The sequence below is a fragment of the Diadema antillarum genome, unplaced genomic scaffold (assembly GCF_040938485.1).
Source record: "Diadema antillarum isolate AM-2024a unplaced genomic scaffold, OU_Dant_1.0 seq00000889_RagTag, whole genome shotgun sequence".
NCBI classification, from domain to species: Eukaryota; Metazoa; Echinodermata; class Echinoidea; order Diadematoida; family Diadematidae; genus Diadema; species Diadema antillarum.
The window spans coordinates 611,927-630,096 of NW_027271753.1; the positions used below are offsets into that span (position 1 = coordinate 611,927).

At 39.6% G+C, this 18,170-nt stretch overlaps 1 protein-coding gene across 1 annotated transcript in view; it reads left to right on the forward strand.

The window, feature by feature from the left end:
• Positions 1 to 1,811: 1,811 nt before the first annotated feature.
• Positions 1,812 to 18,170, forward strand: part of LOC139740854 (cytoplasmic dynein 1 heavy chain 1-like) — a 68,918-nt gene continuing 52,559 nt past the window's right edge. The window contains exons 1-16 of the mRNA XM_071651435.1: positions 1,812 to 2,129; positions 5,438 to 5,546; positions 6,147 to 6,320; positions 8,351 to 8,606; positions 8,921 to 9,107; positions 9,506 to 9,726; positions 10,058 to 10,278; positions 10,727 to 10,892; positions 11,323 to 11,631; positions 12,021 to 12,107; positions 14,004 to 14,159; positions 14,666 to 14,803; positions 15,887 to 16,021; positions 16,479 to 16,550; positions 17,109 to 17,192; positions 17,818 to 17,997. Of these exons, the coding sequence (XP_071507536.1) occupies positions 1,904 to 2,129; positions 5,438 to 5,546; positions 6,147 to 6,320; positions 8,351 to 8,606; positions 8,921 to 9,107; positions 9,506 to 9,726; positions 10,058 to 10,278; positions 10,727 to 10,892; positions 11,323 to 11,631; positions 12,021 to 12,107; positions 14,004 to 14,159; positions 14,666 to 14,803; positions 15,887 to 16,021; positions 16,479 to 16,550; positions 17,109 to 17,192; positions 17,818 to 17,997 (2,721 nt within the window). The 5' untranslated portion in view covers positions 1,812 to 1,903. The remainder of the gene's footprint in view (positions 2,130 to 5,437; positions 5,547 to 6,146; positions 6,321 to 8,350; positions 8,607 to 8,920; positions 9,108 to 9,505; positions 9,727 to 10,057; positions 10,279 to 10,726; positions 10,893 to 11,322; positions 11,632 to 12,020; positions 12,108 to 14,003; positions 14,160 to 14,665; positions 14,804 to 15,886; positions 16,022 to 16,478; positions 16,551 to 17,108; positions 17,193 to 17,817; positions 17,998 to 18,170) is intronic.

The following is an 18,170-nucleotide window of genomic DNA, read 5'->3' on the forward strand; positions in this document are numbered from 1 at the left end:
CTGCAAAAGTAGGGTTATTGTTTTTGCTGCACTCTACTCTTGACTCAGAGATAAAAGGATTATCCCAGGCCTCTAGAATTAATTGAACTTGAAAATCAACATTATTGACAAAAAAAACCCCCATGTATTTGAATACCTATCAAGATACTGATCCAACTAAAAGTAAGATAATATCTAATCTCTGAAAAGACAATGTCTAATCATGTAATCATTCGACTTTGCATGAGTATAGTTAAACTTGCCACCTTCCATATATGACCACTTAAAAAAATCCCCCAAGAGAAAAGTTATGTTAAAGACTCTGTCTATAGCTTTGGTATTGCTGCCACTTGTCTATAATGTTCATTTCCCCCTTTTTTTGCCTCCCTTGGGTGACCACTATAGACAGGTTTGACTGTATTGACAGTTTTTTTTTTGTATATCCAAGTCTTAACAAATTAATTTCTCCATTTAGTCATGATAAAGGTATGATGTAACGAATGATACCTCACTGCTTCTACATCGAAAGGATCTCATAAGAAACGTAATTGTTGTGATATCGTTTTATACACATTTATAATTTCTTTTTCTTTTTAGTGATTAGTATCTTACAGATTAATAGAACCAAAGGCAGTGTAAAAATGAATTGTAATTTAATAATGATTTACAGGTGACAAGGGATCATTATAAATCAACTGGAATACATCACTTGTCAGATGCAAATAAATACAGTCAAACCTGTCTATAGCGGTCATCCAACTTTGTGTGCATTGCCTACATGCACATGTATCATCGTTGTATACATCTATAAGTACCTGTAGTGTACTTATATGTACTGAACATGTATGTGTGTATGTATTCACACGTGTGTTTCATGCATTGAACAATGCCGGTGTTTAAGAAATTGTTGCACATTAGCATGTGTACAGTCGTGAAGAAAGCTAAACACTAATGCATTATTATGACTGAATGAGTGATGACTGTAGCGATGGCGAATAATACTGATGATCACTAAATGTTGCCCATGAATGACTGGCACGGCTACAAAACAGAAAAACACGCTGAATTATTGGCTCTTTGGCCGCTATAGACATGTTAAAATCTACCGCGGGAAACAAAATTTGTGGCCGCTGGCCGCGTTAGACAGGTGGCCGCTATACACAGGGTCTTTAACAGGGTTTTTCTCTCGGGGGGGGGGGGGGGGGGTTAGAGATGCCAAGTTCAAAAAACTTTTATGAGTGAGATTTTCATGAATCGGCGTTTCGGAGCTCGCGCGAACGAGGAGGGTTTCACCCCTCCTATGGTAGGGAGCTTTTTTGAATTATTAGCTCTTAATGATGCGATCTGGTGCATACTTAAGTGACTATCTTTTACTAATTTTGAAAGAAAAAAGGAAAATATACCTTCAAATTGCAACTATCACTTGAATCCTTTGAGCTATGCTCCTTATTTTTGGCACAAATTGCAGACTTCGCCCGATGCGTGAGAAAAATGGGTGCCCTGCGTGAGATCGTGAGACAGGCCCTAAATGCTTGAGTCCCACGTCGAATGCGTGAGACTTGGTAGCTCGGGGGGGGGGGGGATTTTTCAGTGGCCGTTATAGACAGGTGGCCGCTAAGGCAGGTTTGACTGTACTGTGAATATCAAATTTATCGATTGAAATACACTGTACACTATGTTAAATCGATATCAAGAGAGGGCGCTATGCCCGCAATCTTTTTTTTTTTCACACATAATACACACGCGCCTATGGAGTGTGTATGTATGGAGCGGAGTGAGTGACGTATACCGTACCGGTAGTGTGCACAAAAACAGCCTCAGTGTGCCTTCCCACAATATTGAGAGGCTCACGAAGGGAAAGCTGGAACAATTCTGAGTGAAAATCTGATGTTTTAGCTTCAAATACCGGTGATGCTTCGGCATCATGGCTGACAACAGTGACACAGAAAGTCAGAGCACTCAGGCTGTCGCTGATGTGGCAGTTCTGATTGACTATTTGCGTAAAATCGTCCCTTTGCTGCTGGAAGATGGCGAGCCTTCCCCAGCATTGGACAACGCCCTAGCAGACAGAGTGCACAAGGAATACATGAAGAAGTTCTTGTCTGATGTTCAAACACAGAGTCTACTCGTGGCAAGAAGTGTAACCAAAGGTAAGCCTGTGGCAAGCAAACCGACGGTAAATCCACACTTCATGCTAATAATGAACTCTAACGCTAAAAGGAGAACCAACCTTAACAGAGCAGAGAGAAAGTCGCTTTGAATGGACCGGTTGTGCAAAACCAACAACAATGAGCAATCAAACTAGCTACGTTAGTCTAGCTGAAGTGAAGTGAATCCCTTGTGAGATAAATTACTGAGCGAATGAATGATTGATGAAAAATGTAGGGAAAAAAGGAATTTCACTCTAACATTATAATTCAATGAACTAGGCCTATTAGAGGCACCCTTCAGATATGAAATTGAAGTTTTAAAATCATTTGATTGTCTAGATATGGCATCGGTTTGGAATACATATTTACATGTATGAAGTTTTACCTACATGTGGTACGAAATGGTATTCAGAGTGTGTTATCGCCTGGTTATTGTTCTGTTTTTGTGATATTTGTGTGACATTCCCTTGCTCGTAATAAATTGGCTCGGACAGGATTTAAGATTTCTGCCCTGTATATCATCTAAATTATTTTTCATTTTCAGCAGGATATTAGGCATGGAATATTCAATTCAGCAACCAAACCAAAATCGAGTAATCAGCAGCTCAGAAAAGCTTCGATGCCAGTAAGGTGGTATCACAAGCTTGGGCCCTAAAGTTTAGATCTATTTCTAATCTACAGTTTGTGACTATTTTCCATTGGCAAATGTTGAGCTTCCCTGAACTATGATGAGTTGTTAAAAAAAAAGATTGTTTTAAATGCAAATCTTGTACTTTTTATGATGCTTCATAATTTCAACCACTTCAGATTTAGCTTCACCCACTGAAAGCACAAACCTGCTGAACCACAGATTGGTGGGGATCAGTATAATGTGATGTAATGGATAGGTCTGCTGCCAAGTCATGGATCACATGGCCAGCTGTAATCTTGGTGCTGAGACTAAATCTGTACGGGAGACCCAATTACTGACTTCCTGAATCCTGTGTAGAAATCCTTGGTGTGTGTTCTGAGTCATTGCTAGACCTTTTCATCCAGGTTTAGGATTGTACAAAGCCGTATGTTGTCAGATTCATTATATGTACTATTAACATACAGTGTATGGTGGGGTTTACATTTTAGCTGATTAAAAATTTCTGTGGTTATTGTGTATTTGACTGTTACTTATTTTGTTCGCTTGCTATTATGCACAACAACACCTTTGACTCTCTGTGGAATCTAGTGTTATTTTTGCGCTTTGATTTAATTGAAAAGAAATGCAAGATCTGGTTTTTTTTTTTTCATTCTTTAAATTCAGATAAAACAGTGGGATTTCATTTGTGGTGTGATTACCCTGCATTGTATATGTGCAACCTATATTTAACAACAGCAGTATACATGGTTCATGAAATCATGAGACATACAATGTGAGGTCATGATTACTATTTTCAGGTGTTTCTCTGATACTCCCATTTTGTATAATTGTTAAAGAAGAAATCCACTCCAGAATTCTATCAGTTTCAAGAGAAAAAGAAAAAAAAAATTCTGCAGAACAGTGCAAAATTGATCAAAATCAAACAAGAAATAAGGAAGTATTGACATTGTGAAATCTTAATCCACATTTTATTTTCAGAAAACGATTCTAGACCAGTTATTATGGATATTCAAATTTTTCAGCAAGTTGATGATGTCATGCTCTCACAATTTCTTATTCATTTCATTTACAAAAATGACATAACTCTTGTATTTAAGCTGTATAAATATGAAACTTGCCTTAAAGCCACCCAAATTGAAAAAACAACAACAAATGTTACAATGTAACTCCAGTAATTTTGGTACAGATGAGAATATGCTTTTACTTGTGTAATAAGCTAAAAATAACAATTTTTCCAAAAATCATTGTGAGAGAATGACAACATCAACTCACTCATTTGAATATCCGTAAGGACTGGTCAAGAAATGTTTTCGGAATAGATATGAAATTTCAAAATGTCATATCCTTATTTCTTACCCAATTTTTTGTCATTTTAGGAACATTCTGTAGGGATTTTGTTTTTAATTTCTTTCTTTTAGAGTTTATATATTTTTAGCTTGAATTTCCTCTTTAACCCTAACTAGGCCGGGCTATTTAGGTAGATGATAGAGACGGGGGGGGGCCTCCCAGGCCCCCCCTCCAGATCTCGGCCGCCGACCACCCGATCGCGACGTAAATCGGCACACACATTGCCTATGACGTAATCTAAAGTACCATGCAGTTAATTTTTTTTTTAGATTTTCATTTATGCTAAATTATGCTAATTTATGCATAATGATGCATGAAATCAGACAATTTGGTATAAATCACAAAACGAGCACATTTTTTGTGTAAATATTCTTTTTTAGTGTCCTTAGCAAATGTAAGAGAAAAAAAATTGTGCCATCAGAAAAAATTTTCTAAGTATTTTATTGTTTTTTGAATTTCTAAATGTATTTCCGTGTTTTTTTGACTTTATGTTTTTCATTGTTTTTTCGATGAAATTTGTCCGCGACATTGTTCCGAACGAGAAAATATGCTATTAATTGATTTTTATCAATAAAACCCCCAAATAATCATGCTTTTATGAAATTTGCCTGTAAGCACAGTTTGCATTGAAATTGTACACGAATTCACTTTTTTGAGCAATTTTTGGTCTGACATGCACATTCATATTTATGCGCAACTTCGGAACCACGTGCCCGGGCATCGCAAATTTGGTGTCAAAAGATGTGGGAGACTCGAAAGAAAAAAGTCATGAAACGTCGCGGCGATAGCTTTTCGCGATAGCGATACATCGCGCGGAACGTCGAGGGGGGGGGGGCCTCGGAGGCCCCCCCGGCCTAGTTAGGGTTAAATCAGCAAGACAGTGTACATCTGTGTGTAAGCTGCCTGTAGTAACAAAGAAAAAAATAGTTTGAGAAACAATCTTCCTAGTGAACATTCTAAGATGTCTACTTCTTAGATTATAACATAGTAATATATTTTGTTTATTAGATGTGCAAATAAAAAGAAAGACAATGTGCAAAAGTTGTTTGTCAAATTACAAAATCTATGTACACTGTAGCAAGTCCTAGCATAGATCTGATTATGAGATTATCTGTAATTAGTTTGCATTGAGAAAGCATTCATACATCAACAATTTTGTGAGAAGTTTTTCTTGAAGCAGTTTTCCTGTATAAAAGTTCTAATGCAAGATGACTACCATGTGTAAATGCCTTTGTTCACAAACACAGAACAACCTATATAGAAAGATGATATAAATGCCAATCACATTTGTGCTACAGTTACATGTATGTTCTGTGTTGTGATATGACAGATGAAGAAGAGGAAGAGAACCCTGACTCTCCTGATGCCTCAGGTGAGGAACAAGAGGTCACCTACACCATCAGCATTGAGGTCCAGTTCTTCAACAGTAGGATGGCCAGGTAAGGTGTCCTGACTCTTTAACCCTTTGAGGACGAGTCCCGAGTATACTCGGGCAGGGGTCTATGGGAAATGCATGTTGTAGCAAAATCGGCCCATCCTCAACGGGTTAACACTCTTCACATCTTACTGTGGCTCTCCATATTGATGAGTGAAGCCAGGACAGTGTGGAATTTCACACTGACAGAAATGATAGTACAGGATTTGTTGTATGTGTATTCAGAAGGAATGTCAAGTTCATGAAAAGCATAAAATGTGTACTGTAAATGTTTCATGGACATTTGTGTGTCCAAGGTAGTTTCTGCTGACAAGATAGTTTTATATATTAATAGAGTTAAGCGGTAAATGAGTTCACTTGTACACATGAAAGTTGTAGCCTGGTTGGAATGCTGCCAAGGGGGTGGCATAAGTGCATAGGCAGAATTAAGTCCAGTGATCAAATGAATATGTTTGCTGGAATTTGAGCACTAGATGGTGAGTTTTAGAAGAAACAGGTACTGTAATAATGATGATGGTTATGGGTGATCATAATTTAAGTCATCATTGTCATTACTAATGAGAGTGATATTCTAAAGTCTCACTTTCATCTTTTCTCCTCCCAGTCTGGTGTTCCTGAAGCGAGGTCTCATTGTGGATGGTGACAAGTCTATTTCCAGCCAGCTGAGAGTCATTAATCTGAGTGAGGGTTCACCCTTTGAGACTCTCCATGCCTATGTCAGCAGTGCTGTGGCTCCCTACTTCAAGTCCTATGTCAGGGCGTCGGGCAAAGTGGACAGGTATGTGGAAAAACACAAAATGACAACATTGTGCAATATGGCGAATGTGTACCTATTCACATGTTATAGTAGTCACTCCTTTATTGTAAGATTTTTCCCAGTGTGTTCTGGATTAGAGCAATAATTACTCTTAAAGTGCACACATGACTGCGTGTTTCCACTCTTCACCATTTTGTTGTTCCATTATCATTATAGCATAAATGCAAAGTTTGTGCAAGTAACCCAAATATCTTTACACTATGTATTGAAGTACATGTATGCTATACAATATTTCTTCATTTAAAGGCATAATTTACCATTTGCAGATGAAACAAAAACCCAGCATTAGTGCTTTAAAATAGTTCTTAAATGTTAGTTACGGATAGAAGCAATCACTGTAAAAATTTGAATCGGTAAAATCGATGTTAAGTATTTACAAAATGTGAATAATAGTTATAATAAAAATGTTTCCAGACTAAACCGTCTACAGTTACGGTTTATTGAGAAAAATACAGATATCTCCTTATATTTAAGGCTTTATGGCAAATTTTTTTTTATCATAGGATGTTTTGTGGTACAACAGACCTACACATGCACTAAAAAAATGTCATATTTTGACATTTTTGTTGAGCCCACCGGAGGTGTGGGGAGACTAAGGGATCGCCTGCGCCGTCTGTCCGCCCGTCGTCCGTCCGTCGTCCGTCCGTAACGCTACAAAAACTTGAATAACTCTCTACTGAGAACTTCAATTTCTATCAATCTTGGAGGGAAGAGTGGTTATACAAAGTTACACATTTTACCAAACATAAAGGGCACCTCAAGGTCAAAGGTCACAGGCAGAGGTCAATGAACTTAAAGGGACGCAGTCCTCACGAAATTCAAAAAAATATGTTGCTGTTGGTACCTCCAATGAACTATTTTCATCAAAAACAAACTTTCAAATCACCAAATAAGCTCGTACATTTCGGTTTAAAAAGTGTGACTCTGCAAATGAGCAAGTCTTGGCGGAGAGTCATACGTCATCGATGCACAACTCTTTCCAGCGGTGTTCTGCTCGTCATCCCTAGTTATTTATAAATACATGTTTACTATTTATTTTTATATTAATTGTATATATAAATAAGCTTGAAATATTTTGTTTGAAATAACAAAACCACATATTGTCACATTTTATGAAAAAATCAGATATGATCATTTTGAACACTTAAATTGGTTTTCTGAGGCACGGCTGTCAACTTGAGAGTAGGGCATCAATGACGTTGCACCTTTTGGCAGGCTCTTACACGATCGCTTGCAGGAATCTTTTTTTTTTTAAATCGCGTACGGAGACAATTTTTGATGTCCACGCGTATAAATTGGTGAAAGGTTATATTTTTTACTCCTCTTAATTATCAGTACAGTGAAAATCTCAGGACTGCTTCCCTTTAAGGGCCCAATGTTAAGTTTTTTACGGCACGTTTCCATTATGGCTCATAACTTTTGATGTATATGTTCGTTCGTCACCGAACTTGGATGGTAGATGTCCCTTGGGGAGTTGAAGGTCACCACAAGGTCAAAGGTCACAGACAGGGGTCAACAAACTTGGGCCCAATATAAAGTTTTTACAGCGCGTTTTGATCATGGCTCATAACTTTTGATCCCTATGCCTGATTGTGACCAAACGTGGATGGTAGATGCCATGTCCCTTGGAGAGTTGAAGGTCATCACAAGGTCAAAGGTCACAGACAGGGGTCAACGGTCACAGACAGGGGTCAACAAACTTTTAGGGCCCACTGTTAAGTTTCTACGGCGCGTTTCGTTTACGGCTCAAAACTTTTGATCCCTTTGTCCGTTTGTGACCAAACTTGGATGGTAGATGTCCCTTGGGCTGCTGAAGGTCAACCCATGTCAAAAGTCAAAGGCTGGTCAATGAACTTCCGGGAGTTACGAAAACATTAGTTTCTTATACGCGAATGGGCGAGACACAATTTGGCACTTGCCTTGTTTTAAATCACTGTTCCCAATGGTAAACTGGACCTTTAAGTTCTTCTAACATTGTATATTTTCAAAAGGGATGGTGACAAGATGGCACCCTCTGTAGAGAAGAAGATTGCAGAGCTTGAGATGGGATTGCTCCACCTCCAGCAGAATATTGACATCCCAGACGTGACGCTCCCCATCAACCAGGTCGTCTCCACCATGATCCGCAAGTGTGGAGAGGAGGGGCGCAAACCCAAGGTCATTGACTTTGCAGACAAAGCAGAGGATTCCACCTTCCTCAATACACTGCAACACGGCGTCAACCGCTGGATTAGGGAGATCCAGAAGGTGAGAAATTGATATGGAAGTTTGTTTTTTCCCCCTCTGTTGTTGGTATACACACTCAAATACTGGGTCGTTCATTACTGCTGTCCTTAAATGTTTGTATGAATACATTATATGTATATTCAATGGTTATCTTATTCTAAACCAAGTACAGCTTATGATCATAGTGAAATAGAAATAAAAGAGAAAGAGAGGCAGACAGACAGACAGACACATACATACATACACACACACTCACTGAGCAGGAGTGGTGTTTTATTTTAAAAACTCAGTTAATGTCACATAGTTGCTTACTTTTTATCTCCACCCCTGTAAAGGTGACCAAGCTAGACCGTGACCCTGCCTCAGGCACAGCCCTACAGGAAATCAGCTTCTGGCTCAACCTGGAGAGGGCACTGCACAAGATTCAAGAGAAGCGAGAGAGCCCTGAGGTGGCCCTGACCCTTGACATCTTGAAGCATGGCAAGCGTTTCCATGCCACCGTCAGCTTTGACACGGATACAGGTGAGGAAAGTGATGGGTTGCATCTCTAGTTTGTTGATTAAATATCTGAAGTGTCTACATTTTTATGTGGGAGAGAGCAAGGATGACTCCACACCATGAAATACATTCAATTGAAACAAGAAGTATGCCTCCGAAGCAAAAATTTGGTAATCCATATGTGTTTGCGTTGTTCCCTTATCTGATATAGAAAATAGTTTTCTTTTTAAGTAATGGTGTTTCTGTTTGATGTACTCAATTTGAATGATTTCTGTAAAGGCATGCAAATTTTAGTTAATATGTAGGTGAGAAAGATATTAACACACATTGTTTTGAGAAACTTTTGGACATTTTCATATGTGATGACTAGTATTAGGATCCAGTGAAACATGAGGAGTAACATGCTGCCTGTTGTCTTCCAGGTTTGAAACAAGCACTAGGTACAGTAGCCAACTACAGCCCCCTGATGAAAGACTTCCCCCTCAACGACCTCCTCTCTGCAACTGAGCTGGACCGCATCCGACAAGCGCTGGTAGCCATCTTCTTACATCTCCGTAAGATCAGGAACACCAAGTATCCAATCCAGAGGGCCCTGAGACTGGTAGAGGCTATCTCTCGGGATCTCAGCTCTCAGCTACTCAAGGTTTGTCCTTTAAAATTAGGTTTCCTGTGCTTACATCATGTATATTGTAATATCATTCTTGATTCAAAAAGCAAATGTGTTAATGTCTGGTGCATGATATTGTAATAACCATGAGTATGCTCTTAAAGTGTATGTCAAGTGTGAAACGCAAATTTCATTGTGTTACATTTTTATGATTTGAAGGCTAATATTTTGAAGATTGTCTTATCAGAACTTTAAACCTATGACATTGTGAAAATATTTTGTGGGTTTGTACAGATAATGGAGAAATATGATTGACAGCAGCTGTGAAGGCAAATTAATTTCTTCTACCCACCTTATTTGCGTACAGGTTCTTGGAACACGTCGGCTGATGCACATCAGCCATGAGGAGTTTGAGAAGGTGATGGCTGCCTGCTTTGATGTCTTCGGTACGTGGGACGATGAGTACGAGAAGCTGCAGAGTCTTCTGAGGGACATTGTCAAGAAGAAGAGAGAGGAGAGCTTGAAGATGGTGTGGAGAGTCAACCCTGCCCACAAGAAGCTTCAAAACAGACTGGAACAGATGAGAAAGTGAGTTGATCTAAGGAGAGATGGATAGATAGATGGATGTAAGAGATAGATAGAGACTAGAGGTGGAAGAGAGAGAAGACCATGAAGTTAATGTGAAGTTAGCTCTCCCCTCAAGTAGCTGCCACATAGATGTGAACAGAGAGCTAGAATGCAGGTGAATAAAAGCACATGATGGCCAACGGGTGTTGGAGGGAGAAAATATATATATATTTTGTGACTGATGAGTGCATTATTTTTAACACACTAGTAGTGACATGCATATCTCGTATAATGAATTTTGGCTGCAGCAAATACTCTGTCTAACCCTAGTAATTATTTCCCTCAAGTCCTGTCTTTAGGCAATCAGTGTCACTGACAGTGCATCAGAGAGAGGTCTGCATACGTAGGTGTGTAAGGTCTGTCTTGTTGCCTTCGATATGTTTGAATTCCTCTTTTTGATTTCCACCAGATTCCGTCGTCAGCATGAGCAGCTGAGGGCAGTGATTGTGCGAGTGCTCCGTCCTGCCGTCACCACACAAGTACCCAGCAGTCCTGGGGCCACACCCAGTGAGGAACCCTCTCAAGCAAAGCTCAATGAGCTGATGATGGATACTGCTGATGCTAATGCTATTGAGGTTAGTTGTCCTTGCCTGCTCATTTTCTTTGCATAGCTAAGATACACCTAAGATATCTGTTATATGATTGAGAAAAGATCTCATTCAATATGAAATTAATTTATAGATTAAAGCATATGACCTGTTTGCTTATGAATGATGCAATGTTAGTTTTGCCCATGTCTCACAAAATGGCAAGTATGTGCATGTAAAAATGTAATGATGATTAAGGAGTGCGATGACAGATTTATATAAACTGATATTAAATCTGGCATATTCAAACACATAATGGAATAACAGTCTGGTTGAAGAAATGTTCGATTGTTCTAATCATGTTAAGAACACTTTTAGTATTTCATGGGAGTAATGTTAGAGTTCAAGTGAAACTAGTTTGGCTAAGTCCACGAGTGACAACTGAATTGTTTACATTGTATATATCCTGTGTGTACAGGAAGTCAACCTTGCTTATGAGAATGTGAAGGAAGTGGACGGAATGGATGTTAGCAAGGAAGGAGGCGAAGCTTGGGAAGCGGCCATGAAGCGCTACGACGAACGCATCGATCGCGTGGAGACCAGGATCACGGCACGCCTTCGTGACCAGCTGGGAACAGCCAAGAACGCCAATGAGATGTTCCGCATCTTCTCTCGCTTCAATGCCCTCTTTGTGCGTCCCCACATCAGAGGAGCCATCAGGGAGTACCAGACACAGCTCATCCAGCGAGTCAAGGATGACATTGAATCTCTGCATGACAAGTTCAAGGTATTTACAGGGCTCATCCTCTTTCTTTTCCTCAATAACACACAATCTTGTAGGGTCGTAAATCTGCATTGTGGAAGTGTGTGAATAACCTGCTATTGATTGAACCATAAATGATTGTGCAATATCCCCATGCCATGTACACTAAAGGTTTGAGAAATTATGACCAGCCAGTGATACCTCGTTTAAAGTGATGTAAGTACCCTTCACTGCTGTCATCCATTACCAATTGCTCTTTAGATATTTGCCTTGTGTCATATTACAGAATGAATTCAATACATGAGTGATAGATAGGCTGTGTTATTCTTTAAATGTAGCTTACATTATTCCTCATATTTGATGTGGGTTGGGGATTGATATCCATTTTGTCATGTTACTCTCTCACCCTATAGGTGCAGTATCCACAGAGCAAGGCCTGCAAGATGAGCAAAGTACGTGATCTGCCACCAGTCTCTGGATCCATCATCTGGGCAAGACAGGTGAGCAGTCAGACCTTGTGTACAAATTTGTGTAGCTGTTTGTATCATGCTGAATTTGGTTCAAACATATTCTCTGATGGTCTTAGCCAAACACACACACAAACACACACACACACACACACACACACACACACACACACACACACACACACACACACACACACACACACACACACACACACACACACACACACACACACACACACACACACACACACAAAGTATTGAATGCCTGCAATATAGCAAGTTCATATTTGTTTGCTTGTTTGTTTTTTATATTGGCAATGATATTGCAAATGAATAAATCAGTGAATTTAAATGAAAATTCACTTTTGGTACTCTAGTGTAGAAGATCAAGTGATGCTGCATGGAATCACTGTGTTTTCAGAGTTGTTTGTTGTTGAAATGTGGCAGCTTAAATGTGTTCTCTTACAACCAGCTAATGATTTACCTAGTATATTAAGATGACAAGATCACTGGATGTCTGGGCATCTTAAAGGAGAAGTCCGGACGATTTTGAAAAAAATTAACCAAAATCTACATAAATAAAGGACCATAATGACTAAGTTTCATTGAAAAAGACCCTCCCAACTCGCCACAATCGATTTTTTAGCATCACTAATTTTGAATCGTAACCGTTCGATTTCTGTACGCCGGCGAGAAAGATCACGTGACAGCGTGACGTTTCCTCCTCACATTGCTTTTTGCTTGGAGCGTCAGCTGGCTCGGGGGAGCCCTGCTTGAGCAACGGTGATACGGGCCAAGCAAGCGGTAGTAGCGTACCGCTCAACAGTCTCTGACCACACAGCGGATGCACGCGGCATGATCTATTGCTTCATTAAAAAAATGCCGATGTGTCAAGTGTTAGGGTGTTGTCAATACTTCAACTTTACTAGTAAGTCTTCAAATTGAAGAAATATTTCGATTTTAAATTGATATCTATCCACGATACTACCTTTACATGATCCTGAATGCTACAACACGCAGCCCGATTACGCTGTGTGTATTGGGCTGCTGGTCGTAGTTACCGGCGCGGCGCGGCGGCGGTACCAAGCTGGCGCTGGCGTTTCTTCCTCGGTTCAAGTTACATGTATACTGTCGTATTTTATCACCGTCAGACACACTTTTCAACAGTCTCGGACAACAAAAGAGGCAATAATTCTGACATTGACAGACTGATTTCAGATTGTTCACACTCAGAAGTCGAAAAAACGATCGCGGATTGTGATAGCACTTGGCAGCAGCAGACGTAAATGTATGCCTGCACAGCCCGACAACAGCTAATGCATTGTAAGTGATGGGGTGGACACTAATAAGTACGGCAGTATTATAATACATACATATTTCAATTTAAATGAAAATGTTATAGCATTGCAACTATTTTACATTAATCTTTGAAGATTTTATATAGATATATAACGAAGATTATTTGAATAAAGGAATACAGCGTTTGGCAACAGCACTCCTAAATCGGTGTACGGTCTCCTGCAGTAGCGCCGACAAGGCACACATATTAATACCGCCTGCAGTCAGCAGTGCAATGGGAGATCGATGCGTAGCTGGGCTTCGCTCGCGGTGCTCTCAGCTGAGGAAACTGCGCCCGATACGTCACGCGCAATGCATCCTGGGATAGATAGTACGAAGGGCAGCTCGCGACGGATTCGAACATGAAGAATTACCTTATTTAAAAAAAAAATCATAGTAAATGTATCTGATGGTCTTTTCTCGTCGGGAAAAGGGTAATAGGTTCATGAAATATTGTTCTTTACACACGAAACGGCTGATAATCGTCCGGACTTCCCCTTTAAAATGAAGTTGTGAAATGCTGAAGATAATATGGAAATGAGAAAATGAGCATATGATGATCATATTATGAATGATGTAATTCCCATGTAGATTGACCGCCAGCTGTCAGCCTACATGCACCGAGTGGAGGACGTGTTGGGTAAGAGCTGGGAGAACCATGTTGAGGGTCAGAAGCTGAAGGCTGATGGAGACAGCTTTAGAGCCAAACTAGACACCCAGGAGCTCTTTGATGACTGGTCAAGGAAGGTTTGTAGGAAGCCAACTCTCTTTTTTTGTGATGTACTCTGTGACAACTTGTTCACTCTGATGTTGTACCCATCAATACAAGTCCATTCAAAAACTTCTATGTCCAACTGCCAGATCTGAGATCATCAGTGGCTATAACAACTTGTGCAAGGAGTTTTGGCACAACATTAGCTGCATCTTTTTAAACCATGATATAATTGATATGTACAGGGAACACCCCAAAAGAATTTGAATGATAGTTTATGATACAATTCAGACAGTCAGGTTCTGTGACATGTTACAAGTATTCTTGTTATGATTTACTGCAGAGGAACATTCCTGTTGATACATTTTAATTGAAACTTTGTCCACTGTTGTCATGTCATGAGGTATAGGGAAGAACTAGTAATGGATAATGTAAGTAAACTCTCTAGTCACGCCACTATTCAGTAGGAGTCTCTCTAAAGTTTTTTAAGATATCACACACAGTTTTCGTTTTATTGTAAATGATGTGTTTTCTCCCTCAGGTCCAGATGCGCCAGCTTGGTGTGTCCGGTCGAATCTTCACCATTGAGAGCACCCGAGCTAGGACCACTGCCAAGACTGGCAGCTCTCTCAAACTGAAGGTCAACTTCCTACCAGACATCATCACTCTCTCCAAGGAGGTAAGCCACCACTTAGGGTAGGTGACTTAACTTTTCTTACACCAGGGGTGAGGGAGGAGGTAAGCCACCACTTAGGGTAGCTGACTTAACTTTTCTTACACCAGGGGTGAGGGATAAAAGTCTGCATGGACACATATTCATTAATACAAAAAAAAAAGAAAAAAGAAAAAGAAAAACACCCTCCCCCCCCCCCCCCAAAAAAAAAAAGAAAAAAAAAAAAAAGAGAAAAGGGTGTGGTCTGTAGCAAATGAGATTTTCAGCACATGTAATCAATAGACTGCAGTGCACATAATCATTAAAATCCACACTTATATATCGTCGCTGGGGCAACAAGACCTCGTATCTACAAAATGTTGAATGTTCAGGAGAACCAAAAAACATGGCAGCCAAAGCACTGTGGCGAATGGGATAGCCTTTCCTTTGACATGCCGTGGTGGCTTCATTTTTGGAGTAAGACAGTCGGGATTTGGACAGGACATCACCTAACCCATTATTTGACCATTAGTCCAAAAAAGTCATTTTCACCAAAAATTGCAGATACAAGGTCTTGTCACCCCAGCGACGAATTTGACTTTTAGTGGTATACTGTGGTATATGTCATTTTGTTTTGTAGCATGCCACGTCTGGCTTTTATTAATAATAATTAAAAAAAAATGTAACTGACTTCATTTGGACTAGTCCCTTATGTACGTAAGCATTGGAATATGAAAAATATGTGATGTAACCTATCAACTTGTTTTCAATGTGTTGAAACACTGGTTGAGTAAGAAATGTTATATAGTTCTGAAAATGATTCAGCTACCTATTTCAAATGAAATGTAGTAAATCCATACATTTTATCCATTTGTAAATATCAGTGGTTAGTAATTTGCTTGGATCCTCAATGTAAAATTACACAAATGATTAGGAACTGATTCTTTACTCTAAAGTCATTTACCTGTTGAAGACCAATCCCGAGTATACTCGGGTAGGTGTCTACAGGAAACCCAAGTTATAGCAAAATCAGCTTGTCCTCAACGGTTTAATGTTCTCAACAACTTTCTGTAGAGAATGAGATTGCCTGTATGTTTGCTGTGTTTGTAGGTGCGGAATCTGAAGTGGTTAGGATTCCGAGTCCCTCTGGCCATCATCAACAAGGCACACCAGGCCAACCAGCTCTACCCGTTTGCCATCTCTCTCATTGAGAGTGTCCGCACCAATGAACGTACCAATGAGAAGGTAAGGCCCCGCCCTCAATGTGAAGTGCCTGGCTTGGAATAGATGAGAGGGAAGCTTCATGAATCTTTCCATCATTTATTACCTTGAAGAGCATGGTCTTCGAACCTGTAAGAATTCAAATTTCAGTGTCTTATTCATGTGAAATTTCTTTCAATGCTTTGAAAACTTACGTCTTGCAAACTTTTGTTTCAAAACTTTAGAAATCTTTGTTAAGAAGATCAACAGGAATAATGATCTGAGCAATGATAGCAGCATTTCTCCAATTGACATTTCATATCAGATATCATGTTTCCATTTCTCATGTAATTTAGTAGTACTCTCTTTCTTCATTTCCTAACTGTTGGAGTTTTCTACAGAAAAGTTTGTTTCCTTGTATATTTTCTGTTGAAAAATGCATGATCCGGAAGGTTTTAGTACCTGGAGGTTACCGCTATGTCTATGTGTGTTTATTGTGAAGGTTGAGGAGAGATCTTCCATCACACTCCTGGTGGCTGGTCTCAAGAAAGATGTCCAGAGTCTCATCTCAGAGGTAAGGACAAACTTAAAAAGGTGCAACTTTAGACAGGCTGTGAGGAACAGTGACAGAGAGATACATAGTTATTTCACAGTGATAAGCTGCATTGGTGATTTATATGAGATGTTACATGTAATTGTAGCCCACTTTGGCATCCACTATGCTTGTGATATTTTGGCTGTATTTAATCAGTGTATTCACAGCATTGCACTAAGTCTATTGTGCATGACATGACACTCCCAGCTAGCAATAAGAGCTTTAAATCATCTTGTAATTTTGTTTTGAATATTTAAGCATTATCCAAATGCACTGAGTTGAAAATGTGATTGTTATGTAGTAATGACATAGCAACATGAATCAATATGTCCTGATTTGAGCCAAAGTGAGCCAGGTATTCAAGCCACTCACAATGCAAGACAAGTGAATGGGAATGCCTTTGTTGTTTCTTTCTGTTTTGTCAATTCATAATGATCTGTTTATATGAGATAGTATGCCAGGATTTATGAAAGCTGTCATGATAGAAATATTATAATAACTGATACTATTTTCTTTGTGTGCTGTTTACTCATCCAGGGAGCCCACTTGGCATGGGAGTCCTACAAACTGGACAACTATGTACAGAAGCTGGCAGAGGCTGTCTTCAACTTCCAAGAGAAGGTGAGAATCTCTCGCAAGCTGTCTTTCTTCTTGGGATAAACTTGAAACATGCCTCTTGGCTTACACAGGTTTAGCTTGTAAACATCACTACGGAGCACACAAACATTGAAAGCAGACGAAATGAATCATTATCTCCATGAATCTCATTGGTCACAACCACCACTGTCGTGTGTCTGTTTAGCAGTGGTATGCTGTGTCTGCTCAAGCTTCAATGTAGACCACAGTGTGAGGAACTGAGGTAAAATTATATTTTCAGATTAGACTGTCCTGAGCAGAATCTGAAGCATAAAGGTTGTGTGTTCCTTTCAGTTGGAAATACTAAGTCTTGACTGCAGGTATTAGATGGACGATTTGAGGGTTGATAAAGTGCTATTTGTGACTTGATGCTCTCTGATCGTGAACTTGAATGGATATGTAGAAAAAAGTCTAGTTTGAATTTCTTCTTGTAATATCTATCAAGTCAAATTACCTTTTAATATTTTGTATTTGATCCCTCCTCACCCTGTGTGATTACCAAGTTAATGATGCATTTTTACCCATGACGTTCATTGAGGCCATGCCTAAAAATGTTGTCTGTCCAGTGAAGGAGTAGTAATGGTTGCATCTCTTGTATGTTGGCTGACAGGTGGATGACCTGTTGGTGGTGGAGGAGAAGATTGATGGAGAGGTGCGTTCTCTGGACACCTGCCACTACTCCACACAGGTGTTAGCAGAGATCCTCAGCCGCATCCAGAAGGCTGTGGATGACCTCAGCCTTCACTCCTACTCCAACCTGCCTCAATGGGTGGCCAAGCTAGATCTTGAGGTGAGTCTGTAAAAGTTTAGAGAGAGAATGCCTTTATTCTTCAACAAAATCAGTGTTAGTCGTAGCTCAAACATGGGCAAAGAGAGCATTAGACCATTAGACTTGTGTATGTCTTGATGAAATGTTGAAAAGTATTTCTGTTATCAGACCAGTTTGTCGAAAGTTGTCTTGAA